Source organism: Chenopodium album, chromosome 8 (genome assembly GCF_948465745.1).
Source record: "Chenopodium album chromosome 8, dcCheAlbu1.1, whole genome shotgun sequence".
Classification (NCBI taxonomy): domain Eukaryota; kingdom Viridiplantae; phylum Streptophyta; class Magnoliopsida; order Caryophyllales; family Amaranthaceae; genus Chenopodium; species Chenopodium album.
In genome coordinates, this window is record NC_137841.1 from 71,885,163 (window position 1) to 71,896,829 (window position 11,667).

General features: G+C 36.0%; 1 protein-coding gene across 1 annotated transcript; it reads right to left on the reverse strand.

Moving 5' to 3' along the window:
• Positions 1 to 4,639: 4,639 nt before the first annotated feature.
• LOC145556536 (mitochondrial intermembrane space import and assembly protein 40 homolog) lies at positions 4,640 to 7,451 on the reverse strand. Its single transcript, XM_081618193.1, has 4 exons — positions 7,169 to 7,451; positions 5,598 to 5,629; positions 5,372 to 5,497; positions 4,640 to 4,988 (listed from the first exon to the last, which is right to left on the reverse strand). The coding sequence occupies exons 1-4, from the start codon at positions 7,254 to 7,256 to the stop codon at positions 4,806 to 4,808; spliced, it is 429 nt and encodes a 142-aa protein (XP_081474319.1). The 5' UTR covers positions 7,257 to 7,451; the 3' UTR covers positions 4,640 to 4,805.
• Between the last annotated feature and the right edge of the window lie 4,216 nt (positions 7,452 to 11,667).

The following is an 11,667-nucleotide window of genomic DNA, read 5'->3' on the forward strand; positions in this document are numbered from 1 at the left end:
ATAAAAGAAAAAAAGTGAGTACATAGTAAAGTTTTGGATGGAGGGAAAATTCCCTCCTAAAATGATCCTACTTTAGTATAGGATGACCCATTTTCCTACATATATATATGGGCCGGTCAAAACCGTTTAGGGGCACATATATATACCCAAAACCCTAAGTAACCTTTCCTTTTTTCCATTTCCCATTTCCTCCTCTCACCAAAACCGTCCAGGGCACCACCTCACCAAAACCATAGATTTTCCCTCTTCTCTCCCTCACCATTCACCACCTCACTCCGTCCGTCCACCACCACCAGTCCGGTACTCCGATATCCCAAGTCACCTTCAATTCCTCACTTGTGTTCGTTCCAGTGTTCGTTCTCCACCACTTCACCGCCGCTCCGTTCCGGTGTTCGATCTCCACCACTTCACCACCGCTCATTTGCGCGCTCCCTTCATAGTTTATATATACATTCATTCTCTCCAACACTCAAAAGTAAGATATCGAATTAATTTGCTTCTTATGTTTTGATTATGCTTGAATTTCGAATAAATTTGCCCAAATTTCCTTTTTAATTTCTGGTATTTACTATTTATTGACTTGAAAATATCTGGGTATGTATCTAATTCGTGTTTGCTAGTTGCTACTTTCCTTGAATTTGCTCGAATTTTCTGGTAATTAGTATTTATTGACTTGGAAATATCTGGGTATGTATCTAATTCGTGTTTGCTAGTTGCTACTTTGCTTGAATTTCCTTTTTATTTTCTGGTAATTACTATTTATTGACTTGAAAATATCTGGGTATGTATCTAATTCGTGTTTGCTAGTTGCTACTTTCCTTGAATTTGCTCGAATTTGGATAAACCCAGTATAATAGCCAAAGCGTGTTATTATTCTTGTTGTTGATTAATTTGGGTCTAGTTGATTGAAATTTGTGAATGATTTTCGGCATTTTTTGAGCTCTTTCGATGTTGGCTCTTGCATGTTCATTTGATTTTATTTTTTTTATTTTTTTTTATAATTTTTTTATTTGAATGGATCTGTTCATTTTTACTTTAATTGTTATTTTTTGTTATTAATTGTTATTCTGTCTAATTATTTTATAGTAATGGATGGTGAATTTGAGGAGTCAAATGACGAGAGGGACACATATCTTGAAACAATGGAGTCTCGAAATCAAACAGTTCAGAACCAACCTGCTACTATGACGCCCCCAATCATACGAGTTGCACAAGGCAGTGGATGTATTTCTAAAGGTGGACGAAGATCAGATGTTTGGAGACATTTCACTCTTTCTGAGGTACTTGATGGTAAAACACCAGTTGATAGTACTACTAAAAAAAAAACCACCACCTATGCTACTTGTAATTATTGTGGAGTGGTTATCAAAGCTAACTCAGTCATGGGTACTTCAACATGTAGACATCATTATGATATATGTAAGCTTAAACCTAAAGAAGGTTCTGCTTCCGATAATTCTATCTCTTCTTTTGATCAAAAAGTTTGGTTAAGTAAGTTGGCTAAAGCTATTATTTGTCATGCATATCCTTTACGAATTGTCGAGCATGAATTTTTTAGAGAAGCGATTACCTACTTGAATAGAAATGTGAAACATGTGAGTAGGAACACTATTCTTAGATATTGTATTCGTGAGCATGATAAATACAAAGCTATGTTGTTTGATACTTTGAGTAAAATTGGTGGCAAGGTTAGTTTTACTTGTGATTTGTGGACTGCTTGCACTAATCGCGGTTACCTTACTTTGACGGCTCATTATGTTGATAATGATTGGAATTTGAGGTCTAAAGTTTTAAATTTTAGATATTGCCATCCTCCACATTCTGGTATTGAAGTAGAAAAGTTTGTTTTTAATCTGATTAAAGAATGGAACTTGCAAGATAAAGCTTTCTCTATGACTGTTGATAATGCTCGTTCTATGGATGTGATGGTGAATTATCTTAGAAAAGATGTCATGAATTGTTCCCCACTTCCTTGTGATGGCAAATTTTTCCATGTACGTTGTAGTGCTCATGTCTTGAATTTAATTGTTAGGAAAGGTTTAGAATTTGTTGATGGAAGTGTTGTTAAGTTGCGCGAAGTGGTCAAGTATATAGATGGATCTGATTCTAGGTTGTCTCAGTTTGAGCAAGCAGTTGTTGATGCTGAATGTGTGTTTAATGGAAAATTAAGTCTTGATGTTGTTACTCGATGGAATGCCACGTATACAATGCTCCAAAAAGCTTTACAAGCTAAACCTGCACTGAAATTTTATATCAACAGATTTTTGGGTGTTGATTATAAACTTTCTGATGATGAGTGGGATACACTTCAAGATGTGTGCGACTTTTTGCATCCATTTTATAATATTACCACTCTATTTTCTGGTTCTCAATATCCCACAGCAAACTTGTATTTTGAGAATGTTCTTGTCATTGAGTATTCTATCACTCAAGCGCATAAACAACCTAAGCTTGCCGAAATGGCATCAATGATGCTGGACAAATTTGAGAATTATTGGGAGGATTATTCTTTGATACTTTCAATTGCTGCTGTTCTTGATCCTCGTTTCAAGATTCAACGTGTAAGGCAAATGTTCAACCTGCTATATGTTGGAGAGGAATGTGACAAAAAGGTAAAAAGGGTTCAAGATGCTCTAGGTGAATTGTGTTCTTTCTATTCTGCTCAAGCACCTCTTTCTAGCTCAAAGCAAAAGACTAGCGTACCCTATAATGAATTTGATGATGGCAAAGCTGATGATGGTCGGTCTTTTAAACTATCAACTATATATCAGGTTAATATTTGTGTTTTAGTTTACAATTTAATGATTTTTCAAGTTTGATTATTTGTTAAGTGAATACTTTTGCTATTATTTATCATTAATTTTGCGTGTTTAATTTGATCTGTTTATATTAAACTTGTTATTTTTTTTGTTTCTTTTTAATCATTATGTTAGTTATGTGGTGCTATTGATAATGATGATGGTTCGGTTTTAAATCCAACGGTTGATCTTGATGCTTATTTGGCTACACCTCGGAAAAAATTGGTTGTGGGAGAAAAGTTCGATGTTCTCCAGTATTGGAAATCTGAAGTTGAGAGGTATCCCACATTAGCTCGAGTTGCTAGGGATGTTTTGGCTATTCCTATAACATCTGTTGCCTCTGAATCATCATTTAGCATGGGTGGTCGTATTTTGACCAAGTATAGGGGTGCTCTTCTTCCTAAAAATGTTGAGATGTTAGTTACCACCCAGAACTGGTGTCTCGGTTATGATACCGAAATTGATGAAGATGTTCTTTTAATCGGTACGGAAGAAGTAACTGAAAGTTGTACATCATCTACTTGAGGTAGTCTTTTAGACAATTTTTCTCTCTTTTTTTTTTTTTCCAAATTTCTTATTAATAGTTACTTGCTGTTTTTTCATTTCTTATTGTTATTATGTTCTTGCTTTCAGTTCTTATTAATATTTAATTGCTGTTTTTTCATATTTATAGGACATTTTTACAAGTACAGGGGGCGCATTCGTTGTTCGTTGCTGCTACTTCAACATGGGATTATGGTCACATTTTGTATCTATTAAAAAGCCGTATGTTTTAGGCTTAGGCTTTGTTGTTGAGCTCAAAAGTACATAGAGCATTTTGAATGGTGACTAACTAAATAGTAAATAACTAATTTATCTTTGGTTTTTGGACTTTCTGTCTAGTGTCTACCCCTACTGGTGGCTTTTGTAATTGATATTGAGCTATTTCCTCTATGGTTGCATTTTAAACTTAATTATGCATCATAAGAGATGCTTTTGGTCGTATACTTGTATGAAATGATCTGATTTTCTCCTAGTTATGATATAAGTGTTTTTAGGTATTAATGTATTATCCATTGCTTTAATTATCCCACGCAATAATTTTAATTTCGAAAAATTGTTGTAGTCCGTAAATACTTAGTTTTGTGTCTATTTTATTAAACTTGTTATTGTCAACATATTTAAATATATATAGTAAAATCCTTTTAATGGCCATTACATAGATTGTTTCACATAGCAACTTTAATGGCCTTCTAACCCCAAAAATGTTTTAGTTGATATTTTATACATTTCATTAATAAATAATAACCCAAGTACACTATCTTTGATTTGGTCATAACAGGCTGTAAACAATTCGGTCATAACAGGTTGTAAACGGTTCAATCATAACGGGTTGTAGATTATAACGGTTCGGTTATTACGGATACTAGGTTGTGAGCGGTTCGGTCAGAACGGGTTACGAGTTGTAAACAATTCGGTTACAACGGGTTTCGGGTTGTAAACAGTTCGGTCACAACGGGTTTCGGGTTGTAAACAGTTCGGTCACAACGAGTAACGGGTTATAAGCGGTTCGGTCACAACGGATTTTAGTTGGGTTTAGCCAGTTTCGGTTTAAATTTGGTTGGGTTATTATCGGGTTCGGACGTAATCGGTTCAGGTTGCTCTCGGTTTCGAGTTATAACAGTTCGATTTGATAACAGGTTTGGGCATTAACGGTTTGCAACTATTCAGTTCAGTTCAGTTATGGGTTTGAAACAATCGGATCGGACTGGTTTTCGATTTTCAAAAAACGGATTTTTAACAGTTCAGTTCCCTTTCGGATCAGTTCGAAACAGTCGGGTTTAACGATTCGGGTCAGAAACTGACAGCTCTAATTCAACCATATATTACAATTTCCAAAAATATATCAACTCTTGATTGTTACTTCTAACTCTTGAAACATGCAAATTTGATAAGAGTGATAGACAACCCAAGTTTGACAGCTATCAGCTGTTTGCAAATTTTGGGGTGAATAATGTGCTCTGAGCTCTACAGTCTAGGTTTAGGACTTTGGGATTCCAATGACCATTTTGGTGGATGTATTCTGTAATTAGAAGACGACTCGACTGTCTCCTTCACTTGATGATCTCCCGCAATATCCTCTGGAAATGCATTTGGATTGGTTTTTATACAGCTTTGCAATGCCACAAATGGATGCACACAATCTGAGCCCTGAAAACAAAGAAACAAAAGGCATGACTCAATCATGACCCAGCTAAGGAGATGTCCTCAATTGCTCGAAAGAATCAATTGCATCGATAATTCCATTACAGATTATTAACCAAATTTACAAACATTATTTCCTTCCCAGTCCTCCCATGAATAGTCACACCATCTACACTATAGTGTAACCTCCACCCATAAACATTAATGATCATTAACCAGTTATTCTTGAAATATTAATCAAACTTTTTCACTGGAATTGAGTTAGATTGCATGAATTGTAACTAAATTACACATCACTGTATTGCCTTTCAAAGATAATACTATGAAAAAAGCTGTTAATAGATTCTATAGAGAAACTAACGAACCACTATCCTACCATGTGCACTCACCTTTTCTTCCGCAGTGCTCATAAGAAAACAGAGGAAGGCCTCCGAAAATTGACTACCACATGGGCCTTTTTGCAAGTCAGCTATACATGGGCATTCCAATGCCTTTCTAGCTTTTGAATCAATAGACTGTAAGTAATACATACAGCTCATTTAGGAAAGAACAATAAAATACATGGAGAAACGATCTTGAAGATATAACAAAGATACTTCAAAAGAGCTCAATTACCTCAGTCTCGCTATCACCGTTTGCTGCTGCCTCTGCAACACCAAAAGATATGATATAAGCTCAAAATACTAATAATACATCCATTAGAAATAACATGAACAAACATAGATTAAATTTCCAATTATAATCAATTTGACATATTATAAGAGACAAGAATAGCCTTGAAACATGTTAAGATACTACTGTAATGCCCAGCTCCTGTCAATTATTGGGATATGAATTCAGCACAACTAGCCTTAACCATACACCCAAGCAAGTCAAGCACATGTCTCTGCCAATGGATATATAGCCTAAATGACTAAGTAATCTTTCAACCTAGAAACTACTTACACAGAACAATTACCTCCATTGCCTTCCTTTGCTAAGGTGGATTGTGGTTCACTTCTGCTTTTACTGTATACATATACAATTAATCTATACAAAAATTAACTCTAGATCACGATAACATAAAGCCACATCATACATTCATACCAAGCCTTGGTAAGAGCAAAAAGGGCGACAACACAGCAACACTGAAATGTGGGAATGAGGCCTAAAGAAGTCCTCTATGGCTGTTATCAAGAGAGAAATTCGGAGTTCTTGAACCAACAGCTATAGACTGGACCTCCCCTTTTCAAACCCCTAGATCAGTTCAGACAATATATCTTACATCAAAGTGCTTTGGAATCTCTTACACTACAAAGACAAGTAGACAACCCACACATGACCAAATGCCTTGGGAACAAGCTTACCAAATAGCCAACCTTAGCCTAAATCCGCATAAAATGAAGGCTATAGTCAATGCTAGCAGAAAAAAAAGATAGTCTCATCTCATACATCTATTTACGGACAAACGACAATTAAACACTTTGAAGAGGTCAAAAGGTTACGACTGGTACGAGGTTTCAACCGAATGACCACCCAACAACAATGTCTTATAGAAACAAATCAAGATAAGAATCCAACGACACTACAGAGTGCAGACAGTTTCAATCACTGGATAAATAACAACCCAAATAAAACCAACATGCCTATTCACATCTATTATACATCCATGCCCTGTCTTTTCGGCTCATTTCATGACCCAAACTAACAACCTTCAAGAAAGCATCTTATATAAGCATAACATAACATCCTTCACTTGTTGCTAATTTTTGAAGATGGAAGAACAGCATATCATAAAACTAAAAGTTGTTATTAGTAGCCTCTAAATTGCATATAATTTACTCAAAACTTCCAAACACTTCATTGGAGTTAATTATGAATTTCATATACACAAATACTATATTATTCTGGCGAAAACTATAAGGCAAAATAAATAAGAAAAAAAAAATGACATATCAATTCTGATCAATCTTTAAAATTTAACAGTGGATCAAACTTTATCAGTCAAGACCAATTCCTAGAATATTATTACTGTTATCAATCAAACTCCCCAGAATGTTCCCATCGATATTTCTGGATTCTAATCAATCGTTACATTTAACAGAAAATCAATAAACTAAGGAGGGTAATTTTGCAGAAAAAGTGCAATCAAATTAATCATATCAAAGTTGAACGAAACCCCAAAAGAAGATTGGAAGGAAATAGACCTGCAATTAGAGATTCCATGGAAGAAGGTGGGGCCTTTGAGGTATCATCAATGGCGGGCGCGGAAGTGTGACTTTGAGATTGACCCATTTTCTACTTCTCTAGCTTTGCTGCTCACCAGTTAGTTAGTTACTAGGGTCACCGAGTTAATCTCATTGCCTCATTGGTAAGGAAAAACAAGAGAAATGAGAATCGAGGAAAGGGAAAAGAAAGGAAATAGTGTTTTTATTTTCCAACATTAGGTTAATAAAGGAAAAGGTCCTGTTAATCTAGCTTGGTAGGAGGAACCTTTGACCAATTTTCAAAGGAAAGGAAAACTAAAATTTTTAAACCCTATTTTCGCTTTTTTTTTTTTTTTTTTTTTTTTTGAAGGGGGGAGATTAAATTCATTAATAATAAGCCATATGGCACTTACATAAGAGATCGTAATCGAACAATACAAAGACAACCGAACCAATTACAAGTTCGAAATAAAAGAAACTACAATTGCACGCGCAAAATGACTTTCTTAAGTACCCTTGGCTCATATAACGCTGTCCTATGCAGCCTCTTGCAAGGGGGTCTGGCAATATGTTGTAATTTCTGACGAGAACCTTCATTGGCTCAGAAACCCGTACTCCTCGACCAGAAATCAAAATTGGTGTCGTACACTTCACCATAGACAAGACAAACTCCGATTCAAACACGGATATCGGCATGGAAGCAAAACCCTTTAGCCCAAACCAACAGAAGATCAAGCCGAAGCCCCATAGCCAAAAAACCCGGCTTAAATCCTGCACCAGAAGATCGGTACACCGATCTGCAAGCCCCATATCACCCCAACACACCACACAAACAGAAAAAATAAAACAACTAAAAAGCACACCAATACTTCTAAAAGAAAAAACAGAACGAAAACTAAAACCTAAAACAAAGAACGAAACCCTAACATCCCACCCCGCCGCCAAACCGAGCCCCACCACCAACGCTCCGGGGTTCACCGACCCAGCCCACAAACCGCCACAAAGAAACGCACGGACCGCCGAGACCCGCCCGAGAAGCCCGAACCCCACACGCCCCTGAGCCGCGACAACGACGGCCCTACACGAGGGACTCAGAACGACCCTACACGAGGGACTCAGAGGGAGAAAACTCCCCCTCCCCGTTCTCTTACTCAGCGTCGCGACAACGGCCAAGGAGGTGGGGCGTAGGCGCGGCGGGGAGGCGGTACAAAAAAACGGCAGCTGGCCGGCCGCACGGTCGGAGATGAACAGCGGCGGCGGACGAAGCGGTGCGGCGCAAGATGAAAGGCTGAAAAAACGAAAAACCATAACGGAAAAGGAAAGAAACAAACTAAAGGGGTAGATCGGAGGCTCGCCGACGCTATGGCATGGGCGGTGAGCCACACGCCCGCCGGTGAGCCTCATGGCCGGAGAAAAAGAAAGGGAGCGGCGGTTTATAGGAGAGGGAGAGAGAGGTTTCTAGAGAGAGAGAGAGAATTAGACCTTGATTGGATGTATATGTCTACCCATCTTATTTTCGCTTATTTTATTTAAAATAATCATCACAAAAAACGCAAAAGGCTATATTTCACTTGCTTTTAAATAAAATAAAAGACATTTGGAAAAAATGATTTAAATAAGCCAACTTTAAGATTGGAAAATAAAATAATTCCATCTAATTTTTTTTTCTCTATCTAGATCTTCTCTTTCGATCTCTCCATGCTTCCCCTGCTATGGCGAGGAAGAAGAATTAAGGGAAACCAGGCCTCGAAGAACAAGGAATCAATAATTGATCTTTGTAAGCTTGTTGTGGATTCATGTAGTCCAATTGCTGAAGGATAGAAAACTAGGTCGAAATGAGATGATATTGCTGAGGAATTGGACTCTTGTTCTTTAAGTATATGATTTGACACTAAATCGGGTAGCTCTACATGGTATGTATGTTGGTCATTTGCAACTTCCTTCGATCTCCTTGATATCTAGGTTTTTGGATGACATTATTTACATCATTAATAATTTCTTTTCCAATTTCATTATTATTCACTAACTTATTATCAATTCTTTGCTGGACAACTTCTATAGGTCTAGTGTAGACACATAATCAAATCTCCTTGACCCAAACTTGGTGATGAGTGGCCTTTTTACCGCCAATTGGCCAGGTTGCAATATTTATTTTAATCCACCTAATGCAATTCATTGCTAGCCCAAACACTCATTTAAACCCTTTCATAGCCAAAAATCCACAACTTTTGCCTCATTTCTCAATTCTTGACCGCAATCCAAAACCGAGCAAATTTAATTTTTCTCCATCAGCAAAAATATTTCTTCAGAGTTAATATTTTCCGTACCTAGCCTATAAATATGGACTTGTTTTTAGGGTTCAACATAATAATATGATAGCATTACAAGTCTATTATTACAACATAATTCGACACATCCCTTTCAAGCAATTTGAAATTTCTTTTCAATGCTTGAAGTTCTACTCTTTTACTTAGGTGTAAAAGGTTTAATATTGATATGTCTATTTTATATAGTGATTTACCCCCATCCCTTGGTTATATTTAGGAGTATTTTTGAATCTACGGAGTCACTTTTATTACTAATGTGCGTTTTCTATTGTTTTTGTAGATTTGATATTGTTTTATAGGAAATTACTGATTTGGAGTTTTTTCCTGGACTTATTGGAGCCACTATGAGCATTGGAGAAGTATGACAACATTTCGAAGCCCACGACCAAGTTGGAGTAATCAAACCGGTGATTAAGGGCTCGACGAAGAAGAGTTCGAGGCATTGGACCAAGTTATATAGACTCAAGGAGGAAATCCGGATTGGGCCAAGAAATAGCCCAATCGAGAAGTCCTTTGCCCGAGAGCTTGCCCGACCAAGAAGGCCCTCGCCCTGAGGCGCGCTCGGGCGAGCGAGGTAGAAGGAGGATGGCTGCCCTTCGCCCTAAAGCGTGCCCGACCGGGCGCGAGCGAGGATCCCATTAGCAAAAAGGTGCGCCCGGCCAGCGAAGCCTTGCCCGACCATGCGCGTGTTTCTAAGGGATGTTTAGCGTCGTTTTTTTTTTTTCAACGTAGGATTTTCTAGCTTAGTATAAACACGTTTTTGTTAAGCTAGATACGATTACGTTTTTTCATTGGTTAATTTCTCAGATTTAATTTAGTTTTAAGCTTTGGATTATTACTCTTGTTCTCTCTCTATACTTTTGGTTTATGCAATTCATAATTTTCGATTACTTTGGTAACAATTTCTTCCCTTTTTATTTTCAGTAATGTAACTGCTTTGATTAATCATGTCTTGCTTATTTGATTTGCTTAGTTTAGATTTTAACATGCGTGAGTAGTTTTATTTCTAGGGTTTGGGGATCCATAAATAATATGAAGGGGTGATTATTTATTATTGATTGTCAATGCTTTGATTAATTTCTTATCGATTGATTTAATGCTTAGCAATAAGATTTGGCCAAGTTTAATTGTATGAGTTATATATGCAATATTAATACGAGATTCGAGAGATGAGAATTGTTGTTTAGGCTTAGTTTCAATAGGCCGGTTAATTTATTAATGGTTAAGTCAAGATTCGAGAGATGCGATTTAATGCCAGTAGATTAATTCTGTGATTGTAATACGCAGCGAAAGCCCTTTATGATCTGATTAATTAATGCATTGATAAATTATTGTGTTGTACCCTTGAATATTATTTATTGGTGAACCTATATCCTAGGTTTTGATTTATTGATTTCTCCCTAGTTTAATTTGCTTTAGTTTATTTATTCTCCTTAATTTAATTCCCTTAACAACAATTTGATTACTTGATGATTTAGATTATATTAATTAATTAGGAATATAATGACTTGTTTCCCTGTGTATTCGACTCTATACTTCCCTATCTGTTTTAGTTAGAGGAGTTAGGAATTACTTTTGATTAGGAGATACAACTTTATTCTGTCAAATATCCGTGTGTTTTAAAGCTATCTCTATTTTTATAATTATAATTATTGCAATTTAATTTATATTTTATAATTATAATTATTGCAATATACAATATAGGTGGTAAAATTTAGTGTTTTGGGAAAAAATAAAGTAGGTGGTAAATTTCAAAAAAAAAAAAAAAAAAAAAAAAAAAAACTAATGTTGGTGGTATTACTAAACTTGTCAAAAAAATCCTTTTATTTAATTTGCTAGTAACATGAAAAGTTTACAATTATGATTTGGATGCCTTGATTCCTAATAATATTATTGTTTTGCTACCAATATATATGTTGTATGTTTGATGTATTTTGATCACTTTTGCATGTTTTAACAAGAATATGTAATTGAAAATCATGCATATAGATAATTTGGACAATCGATTTGTGTTCCCTTTTAGTATTTTAAACTTAATAAGTGATCACAATATTTAGAATTATATGTGCATTAAATATTTAAATAGAGCAAATACAAATTGATATCCTATATCAACCAAAAACGTTGATATAGGGGCCTTATCGTCAACTCAGTCACTAAAGTAAGGGTAAT